General features: G+C 33.6%; 3 protein-coding genes across 3 annotated transcripts; all 3 read left to right on the top strand.

Annotated features, from left to right (window-relative positions):
• The first annotated feature begins 460 nt into the window (after positions 1-460).
• Positions 461-1,145, top strand: LOC133702775 (probable 2' cyclic ADP-D-ribose synthase BdTIR). Its single transcript, XM_062127092.1, has 2 exons — positions 461-909; positions 1,031-1,145. The coding sequence occupies exons 1-2, from the start codon at positions 461-463 to the stop codon at positions 1,143-1,145; spliced, it is 564 nt and encodes a 187-aa protein (XP_061983076.1).
• Positions 1,146-5,250: 4,105 nt separating this feature from the next.
• On the top strand, positions 5,251-8,597 carry LOC133703062 (ABC transporter G family member 9-like). The gene is made up of 4 exons (XM_062127464.1): positions 5,251-5,346; positions 5,546-6,335; positions 7,514-7,827; positions 7,938-8,597. Exons 1-4 carry the CDS (start codon positions 5,251-5,253, stop codon positions 8,595-8,597), a joined length of 1,860 nt encoding a protein of 619 aa, XP_061983448.1.
• A 5,591-nt stretch (positions 8,598-14,188) lies between these two features.
• On the top strand, positions 14,189-15,847 carry LOC133703006 (NAC domain-containing protein 72-like). The gene is made up of 3 exons (XM_062127386.1): positions 14,189-14,463; positions 14,598-14,866; positions 14,991-15,847. The coding sequence occupies exons 1-3, from the start codon at positions 14,283-14,285 to the stop codon at positions 15,567-15,569; spliced, it is 1,029 nt and encodes a 342-aa protein (XP_061983370.1). The 5' UTR covers positions 14,189-14,282; the 3' UTR covers positions 15,570-15,847.
• Positions 15,848-16,368: the final 521 nt, after the last annotated feature.

Here is a 16,368-nt window from a genome sequence, read left to right on the forward strand (position 1 = left end):
CATGCATTTAAAATTTAAATATATTATTTAAGATCGTAACTTCTTTGAAGGGTTCAACATGATTCCCAGCAGAAAGCCTATAGGTGGTCAAGGTTTTGTTTTTTTTTTGATAATCGTGGTCAAGGTTTTGTTGTTTTCATCTTCTGTCAATTCGAACATTTATACGGCTGTTTGTTGATCTTCAACCTTTTCATATAAAATTCTTCCTTCAAATTCAACAGAAGAGGTAAAACAGTCAATCAAGGTGAAAGTATTCTCTATTAAACCACGAAGGGGACCTTTTTTTTTTTTTTTCAAAAGAATAATCCAACGAATCAAGGACCCAGGCCTGACTCTATATAAGGTAAAGCCACCAACCTACCCTTCTACAATAACAACACAAGCTATAAGAAACAAAGCTAAAGAAAAGAAATTATCTGCTGAGAGAACGATCTACAACTAAACTTTTTCTCTAGTAACCATGCATCGCTCATCCCTATTTCTCCTAGCAAATCGTGTTACCAAACCTTGTGATGTTTTCATTAACCACAGAGGGATCGACACAAAGAGAACGGTTGCTACTTTGCTTTACGATAACCTTTCCCGCTTAAACCTACATCCTTTCTTGGACAACAAGAATATGAAGCCAGGAGATAAGTTGTTTGATAATATCAATAGTGCAATAAGGAAATGTAAGGTTGGTGTTGCTGTTTTTTCTCCTCGGTATTGTGAGTCATACTTCTGTCTTCATGAATTAGCTCTTATTATGGAGTCAAAGAAAAAGGTAATTCCTATCTTTTGTGACATTAAGCCCTCACAACTTCGTGTTGTGAACAATGCAAAATGTCCTATGGAGGATATACGGAGGTTTAACTGGGCTCTTGAAGAGTCTAAGTACACTGTAGGACTCACTTTCGACTCCTTGAAAGGGTAAAGATCACCATAACTTTCTTTCTCTTGTTTGGATGGGAACTGGATTTTCACTTTCTAATTGAACAATTTACTGTGAAATTTGGATTTTTCTTCACGTTTTCACCTTTGTAATTTCCAGGAACTGGTCGGACGTTGTAACAAGCGCATCGGATATTGTCATCAAAACCTTACTTGAGATTGAGAGCGAAAAGCAGGTGCAGCGCCGTAAAAGCACTCCAATATTGCATGTCTAGTACATGTCTCTTTCATTGAAGATGAAGGTTTCCAATGCGACCGAGAGATCGTCCATTGTGAAGCCTTTGCTGCCAGTTTATCATTCAATTTGTGTTAATAAATTGTAAAACCAATCTTTCATTTATTAAAAAAATGTTAAAAAAATTATTTATTTAATTATTTAGTTAATTGTACTCACTTATTTCTTTGTAATAAATCATAGCTCAAAGTAGCAAGCTTAATAAATAATTGTAGCCATTAATATTGTAAGATGTAGCTCGATAGTTCCATATTTATGTAAGAATTAACATCGAACTAAGAAATGTAATAAAATTAAAAGTTTTATGCCCCGTATTGTTTTGTCAGTCCATACAGTATTTTAATATTACTTTTCAATGTATATATATATATATATGCGCTCCAACTTTCACAGCAGGCTGGGGGAAATTGTTTCTTCTATTTATTTTTTATTTTCCGGTATCAGGGAACAAACAGATACATATTTACTCCTAGTGCCTATATTTTTTTATTGGATACGATTTCCTTCTTATTTCCAGCTACATGCATGGTAGACATGGATCAATTTTTGCATACTAAGGTTAAATTATTCTCTCCAATATGTTGATAGATATATCCAAGAGATTTAAAAGAATTGTAGTTCTCCTAGCGGCATTCACAGTATCTATAGTCCTATATATATTAAAAATAAAAAAATTAAGAAATTAAAATAATAATAATTAACTTTTTATAAATTATTTCAAATAAAATAAGTAACAGTCAAAAGAATGATGATCAAATTTGATAGATAAAAAATTTCAATTAAAAAATAATAAGGGAAAAGCAAATAACAATTATAAAAATGAGGACCAAAGTTAATATAAAAATTAAATTCTAAGGGATGAAATTGAAAAATAAATATTCAAACAAAATATATATAACAATCAAAAGTTTGAGGATCAAATTTGATATAATCAGCAAATAATATGACATTTCTAATTTTTTCACGACTTCCGGAAAATGTTTTCCGTCTAAAATAAAAGGAAAATATTTTCCTGAAAACCAAACCAAATTTTTCTTTGACTGAAAAGTGTTTTCCGTTGACTAATTTTTTTAATAATAAATAAATATAGAAAAATTTGAAAAGTGATTTTCCAAAAATCACTTTCTAGAAACAAACATACCCTTACTCTAAAGAAGAATTACTAGTATACAAACATTAAATCAAAACTGCTGCTTGTATTCTACGTTTCTTTCTTTAGATTCAAACCTAATCCTTGAATGACTCACCTAGGGATAAGCGGCTTCAATGAAGTCGGTTATAGGATGAAGAGATGTGAAGGATATTATTTCACTAATAAGAGATATACACTCCGTGCACAGGTAAAATTCACATGAAGATTTCATTACCATTCACAAGAAAAATTCATCAATGTTAATGTTTAGAAATTAAAAATTATTTCACTTCATTAAGCTAGGATTAATGTTTAGAAACTCTTCCTTGAAAACCCTGCTACCTAACAAGAAAACTTTAAAAAGCAGCTGACTTTATCGCTTGTACTCTGCATCTCAGCTTCTTTCCTCGACTTGATTTGAAGTAGTGATCCACCATTAGTGAAGAAAAGAATTTGAATAAGGAAGATAAATAGAGAGACTAACAGAAGGCCTCCCTTTCATCATCTGCCATAACGCATAACCCATCACTTCCACCATCTCTCCTGCGTGCCTCATTGCCAATGGCCGCAAAACAAAAGCCCATAGACCCACCACTGCCATCACTATTTCAACTCCCAAGCTCATCTTTCTTTCTCTTGCATTTCCTTTTCTCTTCTTCTTTATTTCCCACACACTCTCTCTTCTTGGGTTATCTTCTTTAGTTTTTTCCTGGTTCTAATCCATAAAGAATAATTTTTCCAACTTATTGTCTTGTCTAGCCAATGGAATAAGTCTGATTATCTTCTTTAGTTTTTTCTAGAATGACTCTTCATTACTTGGATAGTTTTTGTAGCTCTTTAAAACAAAACAAAAAAATATTAGGTTTAATTCTTTTTTTATATATAGAGAATAATCAAATTTATTAATGGAGGGAATTTCATTAGTTTTAAAAATTTTAAAGCTTATGTATTGGGGCTTTGTTGTCTTTGCAACTTGGTTCATTTATTATTATGAAGTTGATTTGAGATTGAGAGTAATTAAGTCTTTTAATAAATATAAAATAATAATTTAATCAAGAAGGTGTTGGTGCATGGGTCGTACTCGTCAACGCATGAGAGGAACTTGCGCCTTTCTGGCGGCGCGGATGTGCCTTCCTATAGCCAAAAACTCCTTCTGTAATATCATTGAAATCCTCATGGCGTTCTCTTCCTGTTTAAGCGGCACACAACAGTGTAGGTGGCATAATTTGGTGTTGGTGATGTTTTTTTTTCTCTCCCTCTTTTCTCTTTCCTCCCATTGAAATTCACACTAGCCATTTAAAATTTAATAGTTATCATCTTGGTTATTTGTATTTTAACTTCAATCCTTATTCTTTTGATTTTTAATTTTTGTTGGACATTTTGTAAAAAAATTATTTGTTTTTCAATATGATTCTTATTCTTTTGATTTTTTATTTTTTGTTCTTGATCTTTTTGTAGAGTTTTTGTTTGTTTTTTTATTTCATCTTTCAATCCTAATTTGTGATATTTTTTTTTAATTTCGTTCTTATTCTTTTTATTTCTAATTTTTCTTTCCTTTTCCTTTGTAAAATCTTTATTTGTTTTTAATTTTTTTTCTTCAATCTAAATTTATCATTTATTTTTTAATTTGATTCCTACTCTTTTGATATTTTTTGTCATTTTGTTAAATTGATTTTTCTTTTCAATTTCACCCTTCAATAAAAAAATTATTGTTGTCCTCTAATTTATTTTTTATTTTATTTTTTATCCTTATTCTTTCAATTGCTATTTTTTATTCATTTTAGATCCTTTTGTATAATTGATTTTTTTTCCATTTTATCCTTCAATGTTTGATAAATTCTTTCTATTTATGTAAAAATGGTATGAGTATCTTGATATGATATAAGAATCATACAAAAAAGAAATAGCCATAAATGAATTAGAATTAGATAAAAAAATATAACCAAGAAAAAAGAGTTTTGATCTGTTTAACATTTGTTGTGGTAAAAAGTAAGAAAAAACAAGAATTGAAATCAAAGTTGTAAACTTTTGATGGATTTTCTTGTTTAATAAAATGATTGAATTAGAAATTAGGTTTGCAAAATTAGAGGTGGAGTTACAATTGAAAATTTTCATCTAGTTTGCTTTTTTGTTAGGTAAAAAGTAAGAAAATTTTCATCTAGTTACATATTGAGTTCGATAAAATTTCTTGAAAAAGACATAATCCTTACAAGAAACACAAGTTTGAGGGTACAATCAATAGATATTTTCTTACAAGGACAAAATTCTTGAAAAGAAAAAAGTCTTATTAAGGTGAGATCCCATAGCTTCTCAACTGAGTTGAATGGCATTCTATAACCTCTATTAGAAATAATAATAATAATAATAATAATAAAAACAAGAAGAAGAAAAGGAAAGGAAAAGGAAGAAAGCCTCAGGAAGCACCAAATGCAAGAACTCTTATTAAGGCATAGCTTCTCAACTGAGGTGAGTGGCCTTCATAACCTCTATTAGAAATAATAATAAAAAAGAAAAAAGGCCCACCAGTTGAGTGGCTGAGCCAAATACAAAGGTATCGGAGTATAATTATTTATCGAACTACTAAAAATTATGGTAATTAAACTAAAGCCAAAGTATATAGAGCCGTGAATAGCTCAACAAGTTAACAGTCCTCTTGAAAAGCCAAGTATCTCTCCCTTTGTTTGATCAGGTAGCGCCCTACTGATCTCTCTATTTCTCATTTATCTCGCATGAACCCTATTCCAGCCTCCTCCTCTCTCTTCTCTCCTTTTTTTTCCCCGACTTTTGTGTTACATACAATACGTGCTTCTACATATACATACATTTACAGAAAGAAAAGAGGATCTTGGCTCTCTGTCATTTGTTTTAAGAATATATATATTGAAAGAGAGGTTTTTTTTGGTTTTTTTGGTTTTTTTTGTTAGGAGAGTTAGAGATAGATTGAGGGACCAGCATGGAACAAGAGATGGCTGACATAGAGGCGCTAAATGAGGAAGAACCAGGAGTCTCAACCATCTTCAAGAAAGCAACTAAGGCTGTTTCTTTGAGGGTACTGATGAATGAGAATTTAAGAATTCTCTCTTTCCATTAATTTTAGTGTCTTTTTTCTTTTCATATAAATGGCTTGATTATTAAATGATGGTTTCTTTGCATGTTTTCTTCTTCTTCTTCTTCTTCTTCTTCTTCTTCTTCTCATCCATCTCTTGCGTTATATATTAAGGCAGTCTTAGTTTTGATTAAACGTACAGTTTGAGGATGTAGTCTACACGGTCAGACTTACGAAAGCAGGTTTTTGTGGAAAGATTGTCAAAGCAGAAGAAAAGGTTATCTTAAAGGGAATCACAGGCAAGGTTCTACCTGGTGAAATGCTAGCCATGTTCGGTCCATCAGGCAGTGGGAAAACAACTCTCTTAACCGCATTAGGAGGCAAACTTGGAGGACTACTTGATGGGAACATAAGCTATAACGGCAAGAACTTCTCCAACTCAATGAAAAGGAACATGGGATTTGTTACTCAAGATGATGTTCTTTACCCTCATTTAACAGTGACAGAAACTTTGGTTTTCACTGCCCTTCTTAGGTTAGAAAATACTTTTAGTAAAGAAGAAAAGATCATGCATGCAGAATCTGTGATTACTCAACTAGGTTTAACCAAGTGCAAGAATAGCATCATTGGGGGCCCATTTATGAGAGGAGTTTCTGGGGGTGAGAGAAAGAGGGTTAGTATAGGACAAGAGATGCTCATAAACCCTAGCCTTCTTTTCTTGGACGAGCCAACATCAGGTCTTGATTCTACAACAGCTCAAAGAATTGTGTCCAATTTGTGGGAGCTGGCAAAAGGAGGAAGAACAATTGTAATGACCATCCATCAACCTTCAAGTAGGTTATTTTACATGTTTGACAAGGTTTTGCTGTTATCAGAAGGCAGCCCACTGTACTTTGGGGAGGGGTCACAAGTTATGGATTACTTTTCCAGAAATGGATATGCTCCAGCAGTTCCCATGAATCCTGCTGATTTCCTTTTGGACCTTGCAAATGGTATGTGAAATTATACTAATCTCTATCTTAATCTACTTAAAAGACAGTGCTTGTGGTATGTCATACATGTACTGTATAGAGGAATTTTACTAATATCGTTAACTAGTAGTGATCTTTTTTTGTTTCTATGTTTCTTGAAAATGTTTTGCGAGCTTTGTCAGTGGTTGTTAACTATAGTGCTTTGCGTCTAAAATACTTAAATAGTTGATTGTGTGTAGCTTTAAGCTTTAGCTGATTTAATTTCTGGTACGTATTTCAGTTTCCAGATAAACAATTACCTGTACTTGGTTTAGCTGATAAAGTTTCTAATTAGCAATGTGATTAAGCCAATTTCATGCACGCATTTTAGTATTCCAAACATAGATATATGGCCCCACTTTGTTTCATTTTAAAATCAGACTTTCGATATCCTTAAAGGACAGGAAACAATGACTGCCTTGCGTGTTGAATGAACTGCATCCAGTTTTGTAAATTTCTTTCCATTAATGGATAAGATGGCTTTTGACACTTGGCAGCATGTTTGATCAGAAAACGTTCCCATGCAGTGTTGAGATTTGGAGAAGTTTCAGGTGGAAAATTAAAGCCTTGTCGAAACTCGTTAAAAATATTGGAAATTGCAGAACATACCTAGGAAATGTTTTCCAAATTCATGCAATTCAAGTGGAGTTAATGTTCTCTTTATGTTTGTAATTAGTTAGTTGGTATCTGATTAAGTGTTTATGCTGGACTTGGAATTAACTCACTTTCTACAAGTTTCCTATGAGGTTTCCAATTTCCTGCGTTCACAGATTTCTATACAGTAGACTATGTAGGTTGCTTTGTTGTATATTTTGGCTTGAATCCCTCGTGTCATTCATGCACATCTCCAATTTCTCCAGGGGCTGCCCTAGAAAACATTAAGTGAGTCCACACTATATAGTTTAATTAAGGACCTAATATATATAATAATTAAACAATATTATATAGTTTCATTATTGTACAAGAGTTTTGGGAGGGCTAAAATGAAGAGATGCTTGGGTTGACAAATAGAGATTTGAAACAGAGGGCCGGACAAGGTTTTAAATAGTTTCACTGTACTAAACTCAAGGAATTTGATATATTGCTCATGGGTTGAACTTGGGCATTAGTTAATTATTAAAAATGATCAATGAGGACATTGTATGCTTATGCTGTTGTAGGTGTATCATCAAATAGTGAGGTTCCTGGATCAGTCAAGCAGAATCTAGTGTCAGCCTACAAGAGCAATCTTGCAAGCAAGTTGAAGTCAGAGGTTCAAGACATTAATGATCAGCCTCAAGATGGATTAAATGATCAGAAAGTTGCACGGTGGGCAACAACTTGGTGGCAACAGTTTTCTGTATTGTTGAGAAGAGGAGTGAAAGAAAGGAAGCATGACTCCTTCTCTGGCCTCAAGATTGCTCAGGTCTTGGTGGTTGCTTTCCTTTCAGGGCTTCTGTGGTGGCAATCTGATGTATCCCATCTACAAGATCAGGTAACATTTTGCGACAATCTAACATTTCCTGAGAGCAGGTTCGTCAACAGGGAGTTAGTTTTGACTTATTTCGATATAATAACGATATGTATCCGAAAATACAAATGCAGATGGGGCTCCTCTTCTTTTACTCAGGATTCTGGGGCTTCTTCCCTTTATTCCAAGCGATTTTCACCTTCCCCCAAGAACGTAGTATGCTCGAAAAGGAACGATCTTCCGGCATGTATCGACTATCATCGTACTTTATGTCAAGGATTGTCAGTGACCTCCCAATGGAGCTAGTCCTTCCTACCATTTTTGTAAGTATAACCTACTGGATGGCAGGGCTTAAAGGCACACCAGGAAACTTCTTGCATACCTTGTTCGTTCTCTTGTATTCTGTGTTAGTATCAGGAGGTCTAGGACTAGCACTTGGTGCTCTGGTGTTGAACCAAAAATCTGCTACCATAATGGGATCGGTGATCATGCTGTCGTTCCTGCTCGCTGGCGGATACTATGTTACACACGTCCCTGCCTTCATTAGCTGGGTGAAGTACATCTCCATTAGCCAATACACATACAAGCTGTTGCTGGGGTCTCAATTCAAGCCCACAGACACTTATCCATGTGGTGGTGCTGGCGGAGTTTGTTTAGTTGGAGATTACCCTGCAATCAAACAAGTGGGGCTTGATGGCCAAGTTCTTGGTGCGGCTGTATTAGGGATTATGCTTGTGGTTTATCGCCTGATCGCTTTCTTTGCTCTCATGAGGATTGGAGTAACTAAAAAGTAGAGTGGATTTTTTTTCTTTTTGGTTAAGTTTTGTGCCAGGACACTCTTATTCCAATAAATTGTTCTAATTTTCGAAGATCAAAATTGTTTTTAATGATGATTGTAGCAGTAAATATTCTCTGGACGTGTGGTGGCTGTAAAATTCTCAGAAAACATGCCTCTTATGTGGAGGGCATGTTGAGGTAGCCGAGTGCTACAACTCGAGGTTCCTAATTCATGCCCCAAATTTGTGGAAATCCAACAGGAATAATTATTCTAAACAAACAAGCTCAATGTATTGGGCTTTCAGAATAATACATGCCCACTCTGTAAAGTGGCTCTGTTATATTTATTGCTTAGGTAACGATTTCGTTGAGGCCCATCTTCCCAATAGTAAATCATCAACTCTGAGATGATGGATGGGCTTTGTTTTGAGTTTTGTAATGGATTCTCGTTTGAGTAATCAAATCTTTGACAAAGAAGAAGAAGAAGAAGAAGAAGAAGAAGAAGAAGAAAGAGAGTCGACGGGCAAGAGATAACACAGTACAATGCCTCTATTTACAGAAATGTTTTTGGTATTCAATATATAATTAATAATATTTTATTAGGTAGCTCTTAGATTTATCTTAAAAAAATAATAAATACAAAAAAAAAGACGGAGCTCATGACCTATATATATATATATAAAATATTTCTATTTAGTATTTTTGTGTAACCATAAAATTTCTCAACCACTTGTAGAGTTACATAGCGTTTGGGGCAGGGGAAAAGGCAAGTAAAGAAAAAGGGAGGAAGCAAAGCAGAATTTTCTCTTATTTGAAAAGAAGAGGAAAATGAAGGAGAATTTTCTTAAAAAGTGGATGGAAAAAGTAGGAAATTATAATCCATTCTTTTATGAGCATCTTCCTATTTTTAAATAGTAATTTCAACTTTCAGAAAATTCCCCTCTAAATTTTTTCATTTAAATTATTGAAAAAATAAACTTTCTTTTCATTCCCCCCCCTCCCTCTCATTTTACCACTCATTCAAACAGAAAGAAAATGTTTGTACATTCAGCTCCATACTCCCACTTCCCTCCCCTCTCTTAATCTTCTCATGTACAACGTTAATTCTGACCTAGGAATGTAAGATGCATTAAAATCACTTGATCAAATATAATATGAAAAAAAAAAAAGGGAAAAGGAAAAGGAAGCTGCCTGTCTATGGCAATGCAATGGCTTACGAACATGCAGGAGACAATGACTTCCTGATTTGCGGCTTGCCTAGTCTTGCTTTGAGGCTGTTTACCATTTACCAAAATGGGTTGTTTCAAAAAGGTTGAAATTTAAGATTTGAGGCATTAACAACGTGGTTGGAATTTGGAATCCAACACTTACAACATCGTATTATTCGATTGACTGTTGTGAATCCACGCTGAAGCTACCTGGAAACTTGAAGTTAACTCACAATGGGCCATTTTGACATCACACGACGGGGGCTTCCGCCCGGCTTCCTCCGGCCACCCTAGGCCATATGCTGGATTAAGATTTCCGAAGTTAGTTATGGGCTTGTTGGGATCGGAAAACAAAAGTTACGATCTAGATGTGTTCTTTAAAATTGGATTCATTACATGGATGGAAGGTACAAGAAAGAAAAAAATCAAAAAACTTATTAAACCAAGAAAATAAAAAAAATAACAGAAAAAACTAAATAGTAAAAAAAACAGATTAAAATTTTAAAAAATCTTATCGATTCGGTTTCGGTTTTATAAGCCTGAAACCAAAAAAACCGAACCAAACCCAAATCGAGCAAAACTGAAAAAACTAAGCCAAAACCGAATCGAATTGAACCGAAACCAGTTGGTTTGAACAAGTTTTGTTTTTTTTTTAAATAAATTTCAATTTAATTATTTTTTTTTATAAAAATTAAACCAAACCAAAAATAATCATCCTAATACAAGGTAAAGAGTAATCCGGTTGCTACTTATTCAGTCATTCGTAATATTAAATAAATTATTTATATTTTCACGAATTCATCATTTTGCAAGACTTTTATCATTGACGCTAAGGGGGTAATTCTAGTGCTCTCATCTTACAACGCCGCGTGTTTTAAATTAACTCTCAAGAGGAAGGATTTAAAGCACTATTTTAAAACTAGGACCACCCTCGGATCTAGCCGACTTGTGACCTAATCTATCTTGTTTGAGTTGAAAGAAACAAAACAAAAAAAAATAACACTTAACTAAATGTTTAAAAACATGAGATGACGTGGTGATTTGAGTAAAACTTGGCTATTAATTTGTTAATTTTTTTTATTAAAACAATATTAATTTTTTTAAAAAAAAAATTTAATCAATATGGGTCGATCCTGTTAATTAACTCGTAACCTAATGTCTTGTCTGAAATCCACATCCAAATTTGATTTTAAAACTATGATTTAAATCTATGGGTCCTAACAAATATAAGGAGCTCACTATTAAAAGACTAAAGGACTATTGATGAGCAAGCCTACTCTTGCATGTAAGATTTTACAGAAATAATTTCAATATAGTCTAAAACGCATGACTTCGTTGACTATCAATTGGGTCTTAAACTTTTTGATTTTATCAATTTTTATTAAAATATAATTGATATTAGACAATATCCTTCCCTTTCCTTGTTCATCTAATTTCAATTTAATTAGTTCATAAACGAAAGTAATGGTAAATTCCTCTTGGTATTGTTTTTTTTCCCTTGTATCAATAACTTGTGCGGAAAAGATTACCATGATAATTTGGTACTAATTAAGATTATTCTTTAGGACAAATTCGAGTTTATTTAATTTGACGTTCAAAGTATTTTTCACTCGAAAATACATCAAAATAATATATTTTTTTACTTTTTAAAAATTATTTTTGATATTTGCACGTCAAAATGATCTGAAAACACCAAAAAAAATATTAATTTAAAGTAAAGAAAAAAATAAAAAAAATATTTTTTTTTCAAAAATACTTTTAAAACGCAAAAACTAATAGGATAAATTTTCATAGAATTTTTTAATTGTCACTAAAAATAAAATGATGGAAGTGTTCTAATATCAAAATAAAATTGATAAAATCCAAAATCTAGAACCCAACAATATGTCGAAAAATAAATTGAGATTTCCCAAATTTTTTGAATATTTCCAAAGAAACACTGCGGGTTAAAGAATTTCATTTTGAAGTACTGTCAAGGTGAAGCTCGGAATGAACCTTCTCTTTTGTTTGTGCTTCAACACCCTATTGACCTTCCTAGCCATTAAAACAAAGCTACAAAATCAATTTTCTTCCCTTTGAACAATGTATTGCACTTGAAACTTCGAGGAAATCAGCTTAATATAAGATTCTCTCGACGGCACTTAATTGAATTTTTAATTTATTTTCCAGCCAACAAGTCTAATCTTGTGGGTATTGAAAAGCCAAGATTCAATATTGTTGTCCCTCATATGAGAAAAAGCTCAAATCAATCAACTTTATTGCTAAAAATTTTCTTCACTGAATGCAAATGGTTCGTATATTTATTCATAAAACTTGTTTTTGGCTATGCAAAATCACCCCCGGCTAGCTAGCCAGCCCTCGTTAATTCCCAATATGCAGAAGGACTGTAAGTTTCATGGAAGCATCGACCTAGCCAGCAAGTCTAATCTTGTGGGTATTGAAAAGCCAAGATTCAATATTGTTGTCGCTCATATGAGCAAAAGCTCAAATCAATCAACTTTATTGCTAATATTTTCTTCACTGAATGCAAATAGTTCGTATATTTATTCATACAACTTGTTTTTGGCCATGCAAAATCACCCCCGGCCGGCTAGCTAGCCAGCCCTCGTTAAGTCCCAATATGCAGAAGGACTGTAAGTTCATGGAAGCATCGATATTCATGGATGACTTTAGTTTGCATCATCAGACTAAATCAACGCGGAGAGCCTCAAAAACTGTCAGGAAACTTACATGCCAACAAAAAAGTTAGGTGCCGAATCTCCATTGTCCCTGACAGCTGCAAGTCTTCATCGAAGCAGAACCATCCATGTGTGTGCTCATAATGCCAAACTTGCCAACTCATCAAACTCACTATTTATCTTCACGTGTCCCATTAAAATATCTGTTCAGGCTACTATATTTGTCTTTTCTTTTTCTTTTTCTTTTTTTGATAATTGACAATAAATTATACACTATCAAAGGTGGATTTAATATTGTATTAATTTGTCAAAGTTTAATCTTCACAAAAAAAGAAGAAGATAAAATACCAAAGTATCTCTAAATTTATGTTACCATTGCTCTTTTACCCACCAAACAATTCTAAAATTCTCATTTTTTGACATTCATTTCTCTTTCTTTATATTCTAAAATATAAATTATATTTTAAAAACTCATATAATAATTTAAAATTTACAATTAAAATGATTCTTTAATATAATATTAGAAGTTAAATAATAAAATAATAACAAGTTTAAATTTTACCCTTTTTATTTTCTTTTCAAATTAATAGTATAAAATAATGTAAACATATACAAGTTCTAGATTCAAATAATTATTTTTACTTAAAAAAATAATAGAAATTATATTTTAATTTTCAATATATCAACTTAAACTATTTTTGAATTGATTTGGGATAATTCTTTCAAGTTCCACGCCCATATAATTCTAAAAACACCTTAATCATGATAACAATCCAGCTCCTTTAATTTTTATGCTTTTTCTCGAACTTTGACCTTCCCTTCATCAATCATGACCACCAATTTATATATCTTTCCGTTAAAATGACACGTGAGAGTCAGCAAAAAAAAAACGAAGGTATCTTGCACGCCAGACCATGGACTCATGGAGGGTTTTGTGTAGAAGAAACCCTAATCTTACGCATGCCCTCTCCAATAAAAAAAACAAAGTAAAAGCCCTCAACGTTAACGTGTCAGAATATAAGAGCCTCCATTTGTACCCTCTTTTTTCTTCTGTTATTTGTTTTTTCCCTCTCTTCCACAATCTCCTTTCGTTAACATAAAACAAGAAAAGAAAAAGAAAAAAGAAAAAAGAAAAAAGAAAAAAAACAATCACATGCCTCACTTCACTCCGCAAAAATCCACGTGTCGTCACTTGATAAATGGTTGGACACATTAAATCTTTTTGTCGGGACATGCAAAATGTGCGTAATGTGATATTTATGCTGACACGTGTCTACTTTTGAGATGACTGCCTTTTCTGTGACGGTTCATGCACCTGAGTTGGGGTTTGGATTTTTAAATTGATTTTTAAATTATTTTTTATTAAAAAACTGATTTTTTTAAAGTATTTTAGATGATTTTACTGTATTTATATTAAAAATAAAAAGAAATTTAAAAAATATCATTTTTTCTTAATTTAAAATGTATTTGTATTAAAACTAAAAAGAAATTTAAAAATTATCATTATATTTTTAATTTAAAAATACTTTTAAAAATATTATGTCCAGCTGCCGCAAAATCAAACACGACCGGACATTAGTAAGCACTTCCACATGGATAAGGTCGGCTGTTTGATGGAGAACGTGTCATGCTTTTAACGGTGATAAGAATAAAGTATACCCCATCAACCCAGACAAGGACGGCCGTACTTATCCCTATATAAATTACTCCAAGATCAACTAGTCATGAAAAAAAGAGAGCAGAAAAACCCAGAAAATAATAATAAAATCGAAGCTCCAATTCTTCTCTCCAGCCAAACAAACAGTCGTGTGCAAAAATGGGACTGCAAGAAACAGACCCTCTAGCCCAATTGAGCTTGCCACCGGGATTTCGGTTTCACCCGACTGATGAAGAGCTTTTGGTGCAATACTTGTGTAAGAAGGTTGCTGGTCACCATTTCTCCTTGCAAATCATTGGCGAAATTGATTTGTACAAGTTTGATCCGTGGTTCTTACCAGGTAATTATTAGTAATCTTGCTCTATTATATTCTCTTAGTTATAATCATACTTAAAACTCAATTACTTGTATGTATAGTATCAATTATAAATTTAGTGGGTTAATGTTCTTTGTTGATGTTGTTGTTGTTAATAGGTGAGGCAATATTTGGTGAAAAAGAATGGTATTTTTTCAGTCCGAGAGACCGCAAGTACCCCAATGGATCCCGACCCAACAGGGTTGCCGGGTCTGGGTATTGGAAGGCCACCGGTACTGACAAAGTAATCACGACAGAGGGACGTAAAGTTGGCATCAAGAAAGCTTTGGTCTTTTACGTTGGCAAAGCCCCAAAAGGCACCAAAACTAATTGGATCATGCATGAATATCGCCTTCTTGAATCCTCTCGCAAAAGTGGAAGTACAAAGGTACCAACAACAAAATTCCATTCTCAGATTTTAATTTGTTTTGATACAAGTGACGATTGATATTTATTTATTTATTTATTTTGGTTGCTTGTTATTTATTCTTGATATTTCTTTGTTGTTACAGTTGGATGAATGGGTATTGTGTCGGATTTACAAGAAGAATTCAAGTGCTGCACAGAAATCCATGTCAAGCGTTTCAAGCAAAGAATACAGTACTAATGGTTCATCTTCATCATCCTCTTCTCATTTGGAAGATGTCCTTGACTCATTGACAGAGATTGATGACCGGCTCTTTGCTTTGCCTCGAACCAACTCGCTCAAACCAATGCAACACGAAGAGAAAATCAACTTAGCAAATCTGGGTTCAGGGAGCTTTGACTGGGCGACACTTGCTGGGCTCAACTCGTTGCCTGAACTCCTACAAACTCAGCCTGGTGCGAATTACTCGAATACCGATGTCAAAGGTGTGCATGTCCCTTCAATGCCCCCGCTCTGCCACGCGGATTCATCAACAGGGAGGATGGGGACCTCGGTTGAAGAGGAGGTCCAAAGTGGGGTTAGAACTCAGCTGCGAGATGGCAACTCGGGGGCTTTTCAACAAAACTCGGGCGTGATGACACCGAACTTCTCTTCTACCTTACTCGACCCATATGAGCTAAGGTACTCGACCCAACCGGGAAGTGGGTATGGGTTTAGGCAGTGAGAAATGTTAGGCAGAATTAGAAGTGCATTTCTGTAAATATTGGATTCTTTGGGGGTACCTCTTGGGTTCAGATTCCAAAAGAGAGAAGATGGAGGCCGCTTTATTAACAAGGCAAGTGAAAATAGCCTTGCTTTTTGGGTTGCTGGTTAGAGGATTAGATTCCATGTACACAAGCATTTGCTTATCAGTATAATTTAGCTTGAACAACATTGCTGTATAAGGAAAACCATATCTGTTATGGAAATTATATAGGTCTCTGAATTTTCGTATTGCGATAATGTTTTAGTGTTGCTGTGTGAAACAGCTTATGATCATATGGTACTGTATGGGACGGTGATAGGATATATATGTAACATAATGTTGCTGTGATGCGATATATTGGCTTAGCTCGGCTCTCCATGTGAGCATGCTAATGGGATATCGATGGTTTTTTTCTCTTAGTAGTTTCATATTCTTTGGGCTGGAAAGCAAGCAAACCATGAGCACATCGGTGCAACGCCGGGAAATCACTCTTTTACACCGTCAGCTAGCTTGAATGGTGATGGTTTCAAGTACAAATATACACCTTGGTGCATTGCTGAAAACTTACTCTTTCTTTATCATGCTGTGAAAAATCACTCTCAAATATATATCACTAGTTAATACTAATTTTTTAGATTGGCCGTGGGTGTAGTATATAACTTTACTAATTATATAAACTCTAAAGTTAATGATAATATAAGTTTTTAATAGTTTATGAAACTTAAATTATTGATCTCTCGATATCAAATCCAATATCTTGAATAGTAATGATCTTGTT

Source organism: Populus nigra, chromosome 9 (assembly GCF_951802175.1).
Source record: "Populus nigra chromosome 9, ddPopNigr1.1, whole genome shotgun sequence".
NCBI classification, from domain to species: Eukaryota; Viridiplantae; Streptophyta; class Magnoliopsida; order Malpighiales; family Salicaceae; genus Populus; species Populus nigra.